The 17919-nt window shown below is 40.6% G+C and overlaps 3 protein-coding genes across 4 annotated transcripts in view; all 3 read right to left on the reverse strand.

The window, feature by feature from the left end:
- Positions 1 to 1029: 1029 nt before the first annotated feature.
- stra6l (STRA6-like) lies at positions 1030 to 9767 on the reverse strand. Its single transcript, XM_069665434.1, has 18 exons — positions 9739 to 9767; positions 9361 to 9436; positions 8664 to 8764; positions 8410 to 8540; positions 8200 to 8320; positions 8048 to 8093; positions 6136 to 6261; positions 5859 to 5932; positions 4857 to 4965; positions 4612 to 4765; positions 4171 to 4246; positions 3933 to 4014; positions 3640 to 3688; positions 3426 to 3543; positions 3210 to 3329; positions 2713 to 2876; positions 1861 to 2004; positions 1030 to 1431 (listed from the first exon to the last, which is right to left on the reverse strand). The coding sequence occupies exons 1-18, from the start codon at positions 9765 to 9767 to the stop codon at positions 1190 to 1192; spliced, it is 1962 nt and encodes a 653-aa protein (XP_069521535.1). The 3' UTR covers positions 1030 to 1189.
- A 633-nt stretch (positions 9768 to 10400) lies between these two features.
- On the reverse strand, positions 10401 to 12039 carry spink4 (serine peptidase inhibitor, Kazal type 4). The gene is made up of 4 exons (XM_069666690.1): positions 11983 to 12039; positions 11305 to 11336; positions 11058 to 11170; positions 10401 to 10559 (listed from the first exon to the last, which is right to left on the reverse strand). Exons 1-4 carry the CDS (start codon positions 12032 to 12034, stop codon positions 10514 to 10516), a joined length of 243 nt encoding a protein of 80 aa, XP_069522791.1. The 5' UTR covers positions 12035 to 12039; the 3' UTR covers positions 10401 to 10513.
- A 295-nt stretch (positions 12040 to 12334) lies between these two features.
- The window catches only part of LOC138595096 (phospholipid-transporting ATPase ABCA1-like), a 36989-nt gene continuing 31404 nt past the window's right edge, over positions 12335 to 17919 (reverse strand). For both annotated transcript variants that reach the window (XM_069666418.1, XM_069666417.1), the window contains exons 39-49: positions 17739 to 17883; positions 17494 to 17617; positions 17267 to 17396; positions 16957 to 17140; positions 16718 to 16824; positions 16253 to 16394; positions 15931 to 16065; positions 15694 to 15797; positions 15462 to 15554; positions 15104 to 15347; positions 12335 to 15007 (exon numbers count right to left, since the gene is read on the reverse strand). In XM_069666418.1, the coding sequence (XP_069522519.1) occupies positions 14864 to 15007; positions 15104 to 15347; positions 15462 to 15554; positions 15694 to 15797; positions 15931 to 16065; positions 16253 to 16394; positions 16718 to 16824; positions 16957 to 17140; positions 17267 to 17396; positions 17494 to 17617; positions 17739 to 17883 (1552 nt within the window). In that variant the 3' untranslated portion in view covers positions 12335 to 14863. The remainder of the gene's footprint in view (positions 15008 to 15103; positions 15348 to 15461; positions 15555 to 15693; positions 15798 to 15930; positions 16066 to 16252; positions 16395 to 16717; positions 16825 to 16956; positions 17141 to 17266; positions 17397 to 17493; positions 17618 to 17738; positions 17884 to 17919) is intronic.

Consider the following 17919-nt stretch of genomic DNA (forward strand, 5'->3'; position numbering starts at 1 on the left):
CACTTATAGTAACAGTCCTTGCCTTAGCAGAAGTATACTTTTAAGGTGGCTGCACAGTGCCCAGACAAATGCCAACTAACTCAAACAAACACAAACTGTCGGGTCAGTGTGCGCAGACAGTCGGTGTCGGTTTTCCGGTCTCAAACATATTTCAATTCCGGATATTCTAGCAATAAATTGATTAATTTTGCTGATAAAAGACTGGGTGCTCGATATCAAGTGTTTCAACAACATTGCAAAGTTTTGAGCGTCAATTTTCCCAGTGACAATAACTTTGCGTTGCGAAGCCTGACACCTCGGAGAACAATGGGTCCACTCCACAGAGCGCTAAACTGGCCGCTGGACGAAAGACAGACATGTGGAGGTAAGCTAACAGCTAACTGTCCGTTTGCAACTAGCCATAAAAGAGTTCATTTCGGACCACAATTTACATTTTATAAATCAGCCAAAGTATTCACAACGTAAGCTCACATCTACAGACAGTTTTGGATGTTTTATACATACATTACCCGTTATTTTTACTCGCTTGCCAAAGTGCTGTGCTGTAGTCTCTTCGCCGCTTTCGAAATGACGCGACGTTCACGCCCACAAGTTCAAAATGAGTTTGTTGGTGTGTGATTTTAGCCTGATTTAGCATAATTGTATTTTGTTGAAGTTAATAGTTCCTGTATTTCCTTCAATAAACATTTAACTGACAATATGCATCATTTGGGTTAACTACCAGTTAGTCTTGTAAAAAACGGTTTGCGTTATATTTGAGCAAGTTAACTAAATATACTGCTTTCAAGTGCGGTAGGAATTGCTAGCACTTCGAAGTTAAACGCATGATACAAAGTGGGAGCTACATATCACACCAAGACAAAGGTATTTATTTCCAACTTAAGCAAAGCTTGTGCCGCAAGAAATATGAACAACATTTGAATACAAAGTAGAAGCTTACACTGGCTGTGTTCTGTAGCTCACATAATTTTATTAACATCATTATGATACCGAGCTTACTGTAAATATGTACAAAGGGTCATAGTTACTTTTATGCTGTTTTTGATCATTCACTAACAGGCAGGGCATGAACGGATGTCTTAGCTCTTAGCAAGAGTTTATCAAATCTTATATATTACAAACAACATACTTAATGAAATCCCTAAAACTGCATATTTTGACAACATCGGGATCTATTGTAAGTGTTTCTTTAGCAGTCTTCTGCTGGTGTGAATGGGATTTCCGGTAGTGACTGTGACTCTGTTTGGCGGCTCTGTGTTTGAGACGCCATGACCCAGGCGTGCACCACTGCCTCAGACAGTGGAGAGGATGATGTCTGTAAAGATGAAGGTGAGGAGAGGTGGTGCTTTCTGAGCAGGATCAGATGAGGGTTCCTTAGTAAGGTATAAAACAGCCTCCAACGCCTCTTAGCCTGGCTATTTGCAGGGGTTTCTGGAAAATATTGAAAGTAAATAAATTAAAAAAATAAAAAATAAAAAATTAAATCTAGTAAAACATATAAGTTGTAACAGTTGTATTTTCAGAGCAGGACACAACGTGATTCAGAAGTGTACCCCCCATTTCTTCCTCTATCAGCTAGGTGTTAATCACGTTAATCTCCTGTGGTGGTCCTTCATTAGTGCATTGTTTAACATCTACCTGTGAGACCATGTTGTGTCTCCCTCCCTTTGAGAATTACAATGTATCTTCTTTGATGTTAGTTGTGTATTCCCCGTGATGTTTTCAGAAAATTAGCTTAGACTTATTTGTCTCCTGTAACCCTTGGTGCATCTTAGATAGTGGACAGTTTGAAGCAGTCGCTATAAAGTAGATGATAGTTTATGTGAGATATACAATTACATATACAGAAACACTACAGACCAGATATGTTGCTGAATGTGGAATATGCAGTCTCAGCGTTGTTTTTCTCTAGAGTGTTGGAGACCAGCAGCTGGCAGAAACACACCATAACTGGATTGTTATGATAGTGGTCAGCAAAGATCATCCCAACCCATGTGCTGTAGCCTGAAACATGCAAGAAATACTGTGAGGTGCATGAACCAAATCTGCAGAATATCTAACAATAGGAGAGTGCACAATAGCTAATTGACTCGTGCATTTGAATTGACCTAAATAAAGCATCTCATATAACTTAATTCTATTTTCCCTTCCATTATTTGCACAGTTGATTCATCTCTTAAGATTAAGCTCTTCTTAATAGCTTATTCTTTTTTTCTCCTTAATCTCTGTCATCAAATATATTCTTCAAACTTGTTTTTTACCAGCAATAATCCATGTCCATTAATGAAAGATATCTGTAAATGTATATGTATCACTAAATCCATATTGACAGGATTCAGAATTGTTTTTTTTATTTATTGCACTTTGTTTTATTATATTTTCTTACGACACAGGAACTCCCCTGCCGCTCTGTGAAATGCTGCCACCTGCTGGAAGATGTGGAGGCGAGCAGGCTGAACCATGCATCACTTTAGATCTTCAGGGATGAATGAAGGTCTTTGATATTCGTACTATTTCCCAATCAAACTACACCACCATTCAATAATTATAGTGATGGAAATATGTTTTTATTCTTATTTAATGCCACAGCATTCTAATAAATACATCACAGTTATTTTTTTTATGTTTTATGATTGTAAAGCTGAAATTAGCCTCAAAATAATATATATTTTCTTTGCCTCACACATGTCTCTCAGTTGAATTTAAGCTCACCGGCATCCATGGTTTCATATCCTCTCTGCATTATGGTCCGGTCGATACGTGACACCAGCCATGTTCCCACCACTGTGCTGAATAACAACCTCAGTATGCAGTTGCTGATGCCCATCACCACGTTGTAGAAGAAGAAGAAGTAGTTGAAGCAGTGGAAGGCCTTCCTGAAGGGGGTGGAGAAGAAAATACAGCTATTAGTGGATTTCCATTCAATTTTAAAGCCTTGTTCTGTTAGCATTTGATTTATGGGCAATAAGGAGATTTAAAACACTGTATAAAATCATCAGTGATCATCATAAAAAATACTTTACAGTGTAGAGGAAGTGAAAAGCAGGTTTTATGGCATCAACATTATCTAAATGTCCACATTGCACTGCTCATAATTTAGCTTTCATCAGCAGCACTTCCTTTTTCAACCAAAGAAGAAGTGTGACGTCTCCAGGGTGGTTTTTATGGTCCAAATTGAACACGTAATATCTACATTGAAATCAACCCACCTGTTGTTGAGTGCCAAAGGTTTCTGTTTGTCAGTTGTAGACATTTTGTCCTGAAGGAAGAAGATCTGAACCAGAGCTACCTGGAGAATTACCAGGGCGATCACCAGCACGATGGTCAGGCTACAGAATACATCAAGAAAGATATCAATCAACCACTACATCTGTCAATTTAACCATCCATCGATATAACTAAAGTCAAAGGGAGAGCGGTCTTACAGTATAATCCCCAAGTTTTTGAGCATGCTCAGTGTTTGTCCGTGCTGTATAGGAAGAACCAGCAGGTAGACGAACAGCAGAGCAAACAGGAAGTGGACAAAATGCACGATCAGGTAGCCTAAAGAGACAAAAAAAAGAGACAATCTCTCTATATACATGTTTCATATCTCTATATTACTCATGTGATCGGACTGTACTGATGATGAAAACGTACCCCACAGTGTGAACGCTATTTGCCAACCAGAGTATCTTACGATGGAAGCCTGTGAAAATTCAATGAGAAAAGTTTTTTGTGCATTCATTAAGTCTGTTGACAAAATGTGTGTGTGAACCAAATGCATGCAATAATATAGGAGGCCATATTGTTATAATTAGGAAGTGTGTTAGCATAGGTGATTGTGTGCATTGGCCCTATGTTGTAGAATATGAGGACCAAAATAAATGTAGATCAATGTAAATTTGTCTTGGAATTGACTGCCATTGTTTGTGTGTTTGCGTGCTACTCACCACGCTAGAAGCAGAGCGGGGGTTGTGAAATTTCTCAGGGAGAAAACCTTTCTGGCCTTTCCACAGTCTCTTCAGGTGTTTTCTACAAGGACAGTTAAACAATGGTCCATCGGTTTGTTTTAGTGATAACTTCCATTCAACTTTTTACATTAATAATTCTTCCAAACATTTTAAATATATATTGAGAGTCCTTGAGAGTTATATTCCTGTATATAATATATATTTTGAGCTATCTTACCTGTAACATGCCAACACATGAAAGGTGTAGGCCACAGAGTTGAGACTAGCAAAAATGGTGGTGGCTAGCCAAGACTCTGAAATAAAAAGAATATGAGTGGCTAGCTCCTGTGAGGAGTTTTTCACTGGTTATGAAACAGACTGAAATTAATTCTGATGACTCTATATGACCTACAAAAGCAAACCAGACCATCAGCGACAAGATTGATTATTTCTATATAGTTATTTGAAATGCCTGAAACCGCTGGCGGCTTTGTCCACAGGGGGCGCCAAAATCAACACAAACTGAAAGCTCCTCACAGCAGCTTTAACTTTAGTGTTTCATTCAGTCAATCATAAATAACTGACTACAATTCACGGTTCTGTTTCTGTCCCCTCCTTCCCTGCACCTTTACTTCAGGATGTGATGGTCAAAAACGACACTGCAAAATGATCCACTCACTCCTCGCCACGTCGATGAACTCTTCCAGCTGTGGTATCATTGCTCCCAGAGCCTCGGTCTCATTACAGGAAGTAACAAGGTATTTCAATGTGTTCTTCCACCTGTCCATTTGGTCAAAAGCCACATTACTGAGACTGTAGTCTGCCAGGGTCATCTAGAGGAAAAGAAAAACAGATGTAAGCTCATTGTTTAACATTTGTCATAAACAAAGTGTGAGAATGAGACAATTGGCGGACATCTCGTACCATGTAAAGGCCTATGAGAGATATAATGATGGTGCCGATTATCCTGTTGGGGAACTTGAAGTTGGGGTCCCACTTGTACACTCTGCTCTGGAACCAGCTGAGGTGCATACTGCAACACAGAGAGGATGGTGAAAACCACTATGTAAGTGTCCATGTGTTTGTGTTGCTGCCTTTAAGTGCTATCTGAATTCCAGTAATATAACAGCAACTTTTGAGGTACCTGGGATCATCGTTGAATTAAATCTGTAGGCGCAGGACCAGATTTTGGTTTCAAGTGTTCTGGTTTCCGTTAGTAGTCCGAGGAGTATAGACCAATCACGTATCAGCAGGCTTTGGTTGCAAAACCATGTGGAGAGCAAAAGGGGCGGAACGCAATGCACTGTAATGCCAACCTGGCTCCCATTGGCGGTCTCCGATTTAGCTTTTTATTTATCTCTATAAACAGACTTTTACATGCAAGTGCAGCTAACAATCCGTTCTTAGACGTCACATAACAACTCCAACTTCTTTTTGTTTCTCAAGTTGCTAGCCAGGCTGTAAACGTAAAAATGTAAAAATGCAGTGCCCGGAAAAGGAAGTCTTGGCCAGAAGTCGTTCGCTGACTGCTAGTTACACCAGAAGCCCCAAAGAGTTGGCCATAACTCCCAGAGGCTATATCATAGTCAGATGATAGGAGATTGGTTCCAAGATTGTTGTTGCATGAATAACAACCCCTGGGTGATGTTTCAAATTACAAATTGTGGCACTCATGCTATCAGTTCAGTGGAGAAGCCGACTCCCAAATCTTGAATGCTGGAGCTTAACAGCAGCTCCTGAACACAACACACTGAACTTAAACTGCACAGAAGATTAATGTTAATGTTTAAATGTTTGCCATGCAATTTTGTTAACTGGTTATAACATGCCAAAAGAGTGGTTCCCTTACCGTGCAAAAGAAATTAAATTGTACAAAGAACACTTAAACGCACCATTAGAGCAGGTGTGAATGAGTGCATATTCTACCTCTGTGCAGGTGGTTTCCCCAGCAGGCTCTTCACATGCTCCACCTGGTGCTGCCCTATCAGCTCTTCAGGGTCCTGGTGGCAGATTCAGCATGTTTATAGTCACACAGTTTTTTTTATATAAAAAAAAACAGTCTACCATTACTCTGATAGGATGGTGACCAGCTTCACTTAGTGTGCAGATATGTAACACAAATAGACAATGAAACAAAATAATAACATGCCAAATGCAATGGTTTTACCCATAGAGAAAATACAGAAATAATTTCAGGGCTGACCTCCTGTTCCAGTTTCAGATGTATCCTGATGGCTTTAATCAGCATATAGATAAATCGTCCAAGGAGGAAGACGAGGGAGAGGATGCACGGCCACTGGGAGATGATCTTCTCGTATTTACCCAGAATCTATAAATTGATCAATTGATGCATTAGTATTCTTTATGAGTATTTTATTTTTCAAAGAAATGTACTCCTAAGAGTACTTGTTTTGTAGAATACTTTTTTCTCTTACTCGAGTAAATTTGTGTTTAAAAATATGTACTTCTACTCGGGCTACACGTCTCGCTACTTTTATTGACACTGGGGTTGGAAATTAAGCACCCGCCAGTCCGAAGTGTAACTGTTAAGGATCAGTTAATGACTTCACCACATACGCGGACTTGCCTGTGTAACGGACAGTGGTACTTCCGTATGACGACGACGACATCACTGTCTAATCCTTTAGCAGATGCCTGCGACGTCTCTGCTGCTGCGTACAGCTCGCGAGTTTACTTCACGGAGGAAAACTCACTCAGATTATTTCTGGTGAATAAGCTAACGCAACCAACCCCCACTAAATTAACCGTCATCAGTGTAGTCTGCAAGCACCAGTTAGCAAGTTATCAACAGCTAACCACAGAACATAGATGAGAAGAGGTGCACAGAAACTGAGGCAACGGTTTGGAATAGGGGAGAGTGGGGAAAGGTGAGCCACGACATGTTTCTGGGCAAATGTGCACACTGTTTGTCATTTTAGCATACATTCACAAAACACCCATCATTTCTTTCTTTCAGTGGTGGAGAGAAACACATAGGAGAAGGGCTTATTAATATTTAGGCAAGCACATATTTTTGGTTTGCAAAGAAACATTTTAGTTGGCTATGTCGGTTTAATGACAAGTATGTCAAACCAAACTATCTGGGTCAAATGACCACATACCAAGAATATTATTACAGTTAGAAAAGATGTTTTAAAAATAAGTGAACGTTAGCCAGTTACTAATCTCTCTAGGGACGTGGATTTCTGGGAAGGCAAGTGTTCTGGTTTCCATTTGAACTACGTTTGTAGTCCAAGTAATATTGACCAATCACGTATCAGCAGGCTGCGGCGTATGCAGGAAAAACAGTCCATGAGCAACAGCAGGTGGAATGAAATCTGCCGTAATGACATTCAGGCTTCCATCAGCGGCTATCTGACGACGATTTAGCTTCTGTTTAATCTCCACAAACAGACATCTGCATGTAAGTTCAGCTAACAATCTGTTTTAGATCTAAAATGTAACTTGAGATGAATTCCCTTGACGCTATGTCACGAAAGCCGTTCAGGGTTTAGATTTCCCGACATCAGATCATTCCGACCTCCATTCAACAAACAAGCATTTTAAAAGTTTTCTTCTGCTCTTGAGGACAGACCTGACAAAGCTTGAATTTTTAGTTCTTACAAATCTGCATCATGATGTTAAAATTTCAGCAAAGGTAAGACCCGTTAATAACATGTAAATCACACGAAAACGGTTTCTTGATGGGAAGTCGATTATCGCCTATCGCCCAGCACTTTCACCGGTGATCTCAGAGGCTATACTGTCTCAGACTATAGCCAATGGGATAAATGCATGTTAACATTTTGGAACAGAGAATTTAATTTAATTTCAATTAGATTTAATTTAAGATTTCTGAATGTGCGTCTTATCTTGTGTTACAATACGTTCATGTAATAAATTGCATCTAATAAAGTTACTCACTACTTGGGTAGTTTTTTACGTGATACTTTCTTACTCTTACTGAAGTAGTTATTTCTATAGCTACTTTTACTCCTACTTGAGTAACTATAATTATAAAGTAACAGTGCTTGTACTTGAGTACCCTTTTTGGTTACTCTACCCACAACTGCACATTATATTTAGCCTTCATGATACAATTAGTACTCACCTACCTCACCACTGGGACAGGTGAATGTATCCCAGACTGTGATGATGATCCTACAAACAAGCACCAAAACATGGGTTGACATTTTTTTTTTAGTACTATACACCTTTTTATTCATACATATTCTGTATGTCTGAATTTGTAATGTTAAATGTTTACCAGGACAGAGAGTAGATTATTCCCAGCACTGCCCCGGCCGTTCTGAAAGGTGTTGACAGACAGGCAAAGAAGGGGAAATAGACAAGGCCCACCTCCAAAGCTCCAATAAGAAACATTATAGCTGTGGAGAAATATCAGAAAACGTTTTTTTCTTGCCTCTCTAAAACAGGTTTGAATTCAGAGCCACAATGTTTAATTGTTTTGGAGTACGTTTTGCCCATGCTGGGACGATGAAGGGGATGTAGCGCTCAGAGAAGAGCAGCAGGACAGTGGACGAAATGGCACCAAACGCAAACCCATACGACCAACGGTTACTGAGGTTGCCGATAGTATCCAAAGGCCTGAACACAGTCATGACAGCAACAGACAATTTAGAAAAAACTGTTTAGTTGTGACATTGAGACAGATATTGCTGTTAGTTTATCTCTTGACAGTCACAGTTGTTGTTCTTGTTGTTGACTTACACCACAATGGCAAATCGTCCCCTGAGGAAGGGCAGCCTGCGGTCGATGGTCAGCTGCTGCGCTCTTTTCTGGAGAAATGAGAGCACCCCTGTGATCAGCACCTGGAGGACAAGAAATCAATATGTGATACATATAAAACCACAATGTTTAGTGAGCTTTATTGCAACTGTGTGACAGTTTAAATCAATGCATTTCTACTGTCTATTTACAGCAGTTTTATTAAGCTACTTTGCCTTCCTGCTGATTCACTGTAGATGTATTGGTAATATGAAATTTGCAACTAACCGCAAACTTATGTACGTAGCAAACATGTAAACAAGGCATTTCAAGATGCATATGCATTACTGTCCATTACTAAAATTGTAATTATAGCTGTCCTGTGAGAATGACGTCTTGAAGAAAGAGATATAAATTGCGTCTAATGGAGTAAATTCTCCTTCTTTTAAAGTATGTAAACCATTTAAAATCCATAAGTAATAAGTTATCTGAAAATGTCACTCTTTCTCTTACAGCTGAAATTTATTGGTTTGTGAAAAGTAAACCTTTCAGAGATACTGCACACGGTTTTCACAGGACAGCGACCATAAAAATGTTGTATCATTAGGAGGTTATGTAAAGCTGATAAGAGTGGTGACAACTACTGAGGTAATCTGTGGTCATATCCTCATATTCCGGGATCAACGGGTGGATATCTTACGGCTGGAATGAGTGAAATGTGCAGGAAGAGGTCAATAGAGATCCCATTCTGACAATCCTCCTGAACTGTGGAGACCCTGGAGAAACAGTGAACACGTTCAATTTAACTGAGGGAACACAAAGCATGGTGGAAGAGAGGGGGAGCAAAGTGAAAGTAAAAAGTAACAAGCTGGTTCAACCAAACAGAACTAAACTAATAAATATATTTAATTCATCTTAATATGTGTTAATAATGCATCAATAAGCTCAGGTTTAGCTTTACTGTTGCTCTGTCTTCATTCCGCACTGCACCTATCAGGTTGTTAAACCTAATCTCCGCGTAACTTTGCTACAAACAACTGACACCTGATAGTAACATGTATCTGCTCTCTGTACTTACAAATGGTCCTCTCCGCTCGTTCTTATCATCCTCGCGGAGTCAGTTCACTGAAGTCTCCAAAGCTTTCTTTCTGCTCGACTGTAAAGATGACGGAAGCGACTGATAGGCGACCACTTCTCTGTTTCCTGGTTTCTATCATGTGACTCACGGATTTGACCCTTGACCTCTGACTTCAACACTTTATCTCTCTGTTTTTATGTCCTCTGTCAGTGCGTGTTGCTCAGTGAATCCGTATATGTACTGTTTTTCTATTTTTATGCATTACGCACACTCTTACAGTTTGTTTTTATCACATACTTACACACACACATGCATGGACACACCTGGACATTATTGACTTCTGTGTTACTCAGTATAAGGAGTGTACACATTTGTCTCTCCCACAGAGATAACACAGCGACCATTGACCTCCTGCCTTTACTTTACAAAGGAATGTTTTTACATTTGTTAACCGGATTAAACTTCCTTTCTTCCTCCACTTTCCTTGTACCACGCTTAAGATATTCTTAGTAGCTTCCTTTTCTTGATTATTTTAATTTCTACCATCTATTTTATGCCTTCTATGTACTTGATCCATACCTCTTTTTAGGACTAGAATTTATTGATACAAAAAAGTAGAAAAAAAACATCACAAAGTACTTAACTGCTAATATACTTTATTACTCATTTCTATGCCACACACAATTACGACAGTAAGTATCCTGCTGTCGTTGCGAAGAACCGTGTTGTTGCTGATTGGTCAGCTTGGCAGTGACATCATCCCCGTGAGTTCAGGTCAGCAGCTCTCCTCCTTGGCGACCAAAATGTCCATCTTAGTAAGTCTGCAGGGAGGAAGAGGTCACAGAGAAGGCTGTGACTCATTCTGTTTGATATCTATACGAAAGTTTTCATTTAAAAAACGTTAACGAGAGATTAACAAAACACCGTCTGAGTGTGGAAGTTAAGTTTGGCAACAGAGGGATAGTTAGACGTCTTATAAGTGTTAAACAAGTGTTAAAAGACAACATTGGCGATTTGTACATAAAGCAAATTGTGTGTTATAGTCCTTTTTCGTTCGGTCACCAGACATTTTCTAGTAATGACTAATGACCACCCGCTCATTTCCTGCAAACACCAACTGATGAATAACAGACGAAACTGGAAAAAGCTCCCGGTCATTTGATTCAGCTGCTGCCGTCAACCAATCACGGCTCAGCATTGTGACTGCAGTCTTTATATACACCCACCACCAGATGGCGTCTACAGCACTTCATCCTCCGTTAAAGTAAACTTGAATTATGTTGATGTTATGTGTGAATAAAGCAGCTGTGTGTACTCACTGCCTGTGGGCACACAGGGTACACTCGTTGGCGTATGTATTTCCATCGCTGCCACACACAGGAGCGAGGTTCAGAGGGCACGCCACGATCTCCTCCATGTCAGGACAGGACGGCTGCCAGGAGACGAAACAACACACACAGCAGCTGGGACAAACCTTTCTTTAACTCAGACGGAGTGAGTTCACAACAACATGTACGTCTCAAAACCTTTCTGTGGCATATTTTAGGCGTTTTACTCAAAACCCACCTTTCTCAGGAGTCCAGACTTCTCCCCAGTGTCTGTAAAGATAGCAGAGCACTCATAAAACAATAAATGCATAAATAATCAACTCCATAGCCCTTAAATTACAGCTTATATGCAAATACACAAGCAATCCAAATGGTAAAGTGACACAAATAAAAAAACGCATGCAAAACTGACTGTAAAACCAGAGGCTATGATGGCATGAATTCATGCCAGGATGAGGACAGTCAATATTATTGTCCCTTTAACATATATTTTATGTCTATTATTGAAAATATCCTATAAAAACAGGTGGAGTATTTAAGTGCCTAATATGTAACTGAAAAACAAATGATTTTATTATATCCCAAAATGTCAGTACATTATTTACTATAAAAGCATGCAAACTAGTGTTTTACTCTTGTATAAAGGTCTGTTTAAATTCAACATCAATGTGTCTTTATTTGTTCACTACAAGTGTCAAAATTAGTTACATTAAATCTCCTTTGACTCAATGTTAAATCAAATATGACATGAAAACTCCCAGTGGTAGAAAACACTTTTTATAGGCACCGTATGTTTCTTTCTTTGGCAGCTAAATACGTACTCTATAGACCTAAATCTAGATAACGTACATATTGTAACTCCTCTTACTAGAATAAAAAAAAAACACCTTAAATAAAGTGTTCCTGTATTTGTTACCTGCAGCCACACAGACGAGCAGCAGTCCCAGCAAAACGACCCTTCCAGTCATGATGTCGGTGGATGAATAACTCAGAGTGACAGAAACAGAAGAGTGTGTCTCTGTTTTTACAGGCAGTATAATTGTGTGTGTGTGGGAGTGTGTGTGTGCGTGGGAACACAGCAGGTGAAAACAGACACACAAACGCATGCACACTCTAGAAACTTATAGTCATCTGCACACATTAACACACGTACAGTGAGCACAGCCTTTGTTGAATCATTAACCACAAACTTCCGTCGTACACGCCCACATTAGCTTATCTCTATTTTTAACACAACAAATAAAACAAGGAGTCTTTTTTCTTTTTTTCAAAATGTATGAATTTATTTATTTATTAATGCAAAGAATAACTATACACAATGAGTAACAGACTCAAACAGCTGTTTAATACTTAAAAATGTAAACAAATAATAATATTGAGCACAAGAAGAGAAAAATCACCATCTTAGGTCTGTCCTGTTTCTCTCTTTACCTCACTATTGTCTCTGCTTTTCACTATTTCACTCATTTGTCTCGACCACAAGAAAACCTTCCTTCTCTTTTTCAAGTGTGCACGTGTGATGCAGAGGTGTAGCTTCATGTTGTCTGGATTAAATCTGCGTTGCAGTGCAGAGATTTGTTTATAACGTCTAATTTTTTCAAATCTCTTCTTCCACGCTTTGACACGTTCGTCTTTGAAGTGTATAAAGTGCTCACTAAAGCCGAGGGGACGTTGAAGCCCCGCGGCAGAGATTAGATCCCCGAGATAACGGAAACCCCTTCAAAGATTTAACATGACACAGAGCACCTGTAATGACAACCTGTCATTAGTTTAAACCCTGCATATGATTTTTGGACTATAAAGCATTACAAGCACACTCTTACTCTTAATCAACGTGGTCCCTGTTTATGTGTCATCTGGCCTCTGGACTAACTCTGGAAACTTTGTGTGACGTCTCAAACGTCACGTCTATAATTTGAGTTCCTGACACTTCAGGTGGCAGCTTCGACAGGAAGATCAGAATTTTGGCAACTTCACCAGAAGATAAAAAACCTTAAAATGATGGAGCACAGATTGGACTTAATTTGTGCTTCTTGTTTCGAGCTGCTGAGGGAGGAGGATGTCTGAGTGAGCTGATGGAGAAAGAACTTAAAGTTTACAAAACACCTGCCTCCTCCAGATTATGCTGGTTGATCAGAGATACATATTCAGCTCCGTTTGGCACAGATAATGTTTGTTCACTCCACTGGTAACGTTTTTTTTTCTGACTTTGACATCACAACATTGCTACTGTACATAATATCCACATCGGTGCTGGCTCAGGTCTTAACCACTCCCACTTTACCTTCACGCAGAAAGCAAATATAAGAGGAAAAGTCACCCTCTTTAGATCCCACACAAGCACAAGAGCACTGTCTGCTTCATGTATGGGAGCATCAATTTCCATTACATTTTTACAACAGATTTTATGCGTCAGTAATCCAACAACAACGAAGCACATTTCAGTCGTCTCCAGTCCTTTACAAGCTGATCTGATTGCATGCTCCTGCACACACACACACAGTGCTGATAGTCCAGGTGTGCGGCTCAGTGGAAAGCATGCAGTATATATTTCCAACGTTCAAAATCTTCCAGCTCTCTCTTGAAGTCTGCCGGTTTTACGATGGTCATCTTGTGTCCGTTCTGACAATCCTCCAGTTCCATATAAAGAGGACAGGGCAGGCCAGTATAGCAGACTGCGTCATCATGTACAGACATCAAGCAACCACAAGATTTTTTTTGTTTCTTTTCGACAATGAACAACACAATTAAAAAAAAAAAAAAGAAACCGTCGAGTTTCATTCATCATCTTCATCACAAAAATCCTTGTTTTGTGCTTTGATGCTTGATGGTTTCTGTCGTATACGTTCCTTAGCAGCCCACATGTGATGTTGTTTTAATGGAGTGCTCAGATTTCTCTCTCCAACATGATACAGTATAGGCACTGTGCTGGACAATGTCAAAGGACACCAAGAAGAACAAATAAAAAAGACAACCTTGTTATCAATCTTAAATGTTATTCAAACAAAACAAAAAAAGGAATTAGGTTCGTCTATTAGAATTAAATCAACTTAAAAAATCTAATTAGTATAAATTACGTTTGTATGATTGTTGTTTTTGCCTGAAATCAGTAGGAAGGTAAACGCTTTCTTTAACCAGCATTTACTTTATAAAACTACTGCGCTTGGTAACGAATAGAGAACAAGAAAGGTTTGACCCTGATAAAAAAATAGTCTGTCCTTTTTGAAGCGGTTGGCAGTGAATGATCACAACATATTTTCACGTTGTTGTGATGTAACAATACAGAGTAGCACAGACAAAGTCCCACTGACTACTGCTAACTACTTTAGGACCACCAGGGGTTAAAACCTTTTCATCCCACCACCCCGGGCGTCGTGTCCGATGAGTGGGTAGCAGGGCTACAAGCTTTCCAGTCGAGCGCAGGATCATAATCCGTCGCTTCAAGTGTTCTGAGTCTTTCCTTTCTGCCCATCTAGTGAAGGAGAAGCACCGGTCTCCAACCCTCACAGGAATCATCTTCTCATCTTAAATATATTTATTTATATTTCTTGCATTGATTTGCATTGAGTTTTCATTGTTTCAGTGTCTGTCACGATACCTGCAGTCTCTGCCTTTTCAAGAGGCTGTGCGCTGAAGTGCAGGTCCACTGAGAAATGATAACAATTAAAAAAGACTAAAAAATAGAATTAAAAAATGAACATAGTCCGTCTCCCCCGCAGGTTAGTGGTCCATACTTTCTGGGCTGGGGGGGAGGGTGGGTGAGGCATCTCAGCTCCCACTGATGGTACGTGTTGTAATCAGACGCAGCTCTCCCTGGTCTTGTTGTCCATTAGGAAAGAGTTCAGCTGAGGAATGTCCACTACCACAGCGTCCCTCTTGTTCAGATGGACGTCTTTCAAATGGTCCTCATCACTTTGGTCCTTGGCGAAATTTACAAACACCTGCGGGAGGTAAAAAGGGAGGAAGCAGGTATTAGACAGAGCCGAAACAAAAGTGACAGTCTTGTTACAGGCAGAGCCTCAGGTACACGTGCTTACTTGGTCTAGAGTTGTCTGGGAGACAGAGTAGTCCTCTATGCTGAGCGCCTCCTTGTTCGTAGAGAGCAGGGAGAAGATGCGGGCGAGGGAGGTGAGGGAGGAGGGCAGCTGGTACTGCAGCATGTTGCGGTGTTTCTCTTTCAGCGTGCTGCCTGGAAGCTCCCGCTCGATGAACTCCATCACCGGCCGGAGGTCTGGGTCTGGACCCGCCACCCGCAGGATGATGGTGTAGCCATCACCAAACCTGATAGGAACACGAGGAAGCACGTTTCAGTCAGCTGAATTGTTTCAGTGATAATCTGGAGGATAATATTTTTTTGTTGTAATATATTTCAGCGTTTGAAAGTGCTGTTCTCACCTGTTTTTGAGATGTTGCACACTGCCCAAACAGCGGAACCTGCCGTTGACCATGATGGCCATTCTGGTGCAGAGTGCTTCACACTCCTCCATGCTGCAGAAACAGAGGTTAGAGGTCAGTTAGGGTGGATTAGGTACATCAATTAATCAACAAATATTAGTTCATGGCATTTTGATTCATAATTATTCCATCAACTTTATTGATTAGATGTAATTCACATATCCAGTCTCACCTGTGAGAGGTCAGGACTACTGATCGTCCCTCTTTGATGATGCTCAGGATTGCGTTCCACAGAGCACGGCGAGCTTTAGGGTCCATGCCTGTAGTTGGCTCATCCTGTGGACAAGAAAAAAAACTCAGTTGCTGATACAATCTGGTTTAACACACAATCCACAGACTTCAGGAAATGTTGTGTCACACTGCTGCCAAGCTACAAGTATTTATGTATGTTTGATGATGTTCTACTGACCAGGAAGACGACAGGAGGTCCTCCTATGAGAGCGATGGCGGTGGATAGTTTCCTCATGTTTCCTCCACTGTAGCTGCCCGCTGACTTGTCCACATATTTGACCAGGCCCAGCTTCCTGATGCCCCACTCTGCCACCTGGTGGTCAGGACAAAGATTGCATTCATCCATTTTGTTTTGGAAACAAAGTAACTGCTAAATGACTGAACGTGTATTAAAAGCTATAAGTATTACTACCGTCATTTAAAAGAATAAGTCCAGTAAAATATGTAATAGCACATAGAGTAGGTCCGTGTGTGTGTGTGTGTGTTTGGCAGATGCTCACCTCACACACTTCCTTCTCGGGCACTCCTCTCAGGATGGCGTAAAACTCGAGGTGCTCTCTGCCGGTCAGCAGGTCGTTGATGGCGTCAAATTGAGGGCAGTAGCCCATGTTCTGATGCACCTCGTCTATCTCTGTGTTCACACTGGAAGAAAACAAACACAGAAAGAAGAGTTAATGAAGTTGTATAGAAAATGATTCAGCCTTGTATTGAACGTGTTCTCACAAATACAGAAAGCTAATTTAATTTATCATCAGTTTAGTATCTCAACAGGAATGGGAGGGATTGCTTTATTCTGCCTTGATTCAATACTCATTTAAAGTACCTTTAATTACATCAATGATCCTGAGAATGCACTATTGTTAACACTCCTTTTGCCAGTCAGGCAGGCAGAAGAAACTATGAGAATATAGAGTTCAAATACAAGTGACAAGATGTATTTTAATTTGATGTATGGTGTGTCTTACCTTTTGCCAGCCAGGTAGGCCTCGCCGCTGGTGACTAAAGAGTCTCCTGTCAGCATCTTAAAAGTGCTTGTTTTCCCTGCACCGTTCACTCCAAGCAAACCAAAGCACTGCAGGGGAAGAGAGACAATGTCAATATAAAATATAATTTTTAATGCAGCTGTATACACAAAGAAGACAGCTCTTTTCCTCGTGGTCTGATTTAGAAGTGTGTAACATGCGTTAGTTTTGGTGTAACGTACCTCTCCAGGTGGGATGCCGACACACAGCCTGTCGACTGCAGGCTTCTGTTTCCGCTTGTAAATCTTTGTGAGCTGCCTGAGCTCCAGGATGTCCGACTGTCCCGCTCCGCTCAGGATCCTCTGCCGCTCTCTGGCCACGTCCTCGTCCTCTTCTCCGATAGGCTTCAGATGACTGGTGGACGACCTGGAAGGACACAGAGGGAGGAGTGGTCACATTCAAGACAGTCTCACAAAGCTCAAATCAACAAAATGTTTTGAGTCCCGATATCTAAGTGAATACTTGAACATGTGTATTAGAGGTTTCACCCACCTGGCCTTGATGCAGAAGCGGTACTGAATGAGGACGGTGATGCAGAAGAAGACCACGCCCTCTATGGCCATTGCAAACAGGTTCTTTCCCACCATGTCCCACGCCAGAGGGGAGCGGAACCGGTTTTCTCCTGTAAGCGGGACCAGAGATCAGACATTTAGAACATAATCTTCTCCTGTCTAATTAAATAAGATACATGGTTGGTAAAATAGATAAGCTGTAATTACCGAATCTCTCCAAAGCGTCGGCCATGGCCTGATTCTTCACCATGTCAATGAGTCCTCTGCCCAGACAGAAGTGAGGGAAGATGAGGAACACGTTCTTCAGGATGTCGTTGATGCCACCAATTTCCTGAAATAGGAATAAAATCACAGTCAATGAAGCATTCAATCGTATACAAATGTATGTCCAAACAATAAATCTACTTCTTTGTTTACAATCTGAATCAAGATAAGTTGGAGACATTATTTACATTGCTTCCGAACAGCTCCAGAACAAATGTGGAGACGCTGCCGTTGATTCCAATCAGGATGTTAACGCTGGTCAGAACCACGTAGGCCGTGCTGGGGATCTTAAAGAAGAACGAGGCCGGGTACATCAGAGGGGTGATCGACCATCTGGGAAGAGATACGAAGAGAATTTTAGGTGAGAAG

This window comes from Semicossyphus pulcher, unplaced genomic scaffold, assembly GCF_022749685.1.
Source record: "Semicossyphus pulcher isolate SPU_LCO1_2020_fin unplaced genomic scaffold, fSemPul1.0.p SCAF_17, whole genome shotgun sequence".
Taxonomy (NCBI): domain Eukaryota; kingdom Metazoa; phylum Chordata; class Actinopteri; order Labriformes; family Labridae; genus Semicossyphus; species Semicossyphus pulcher.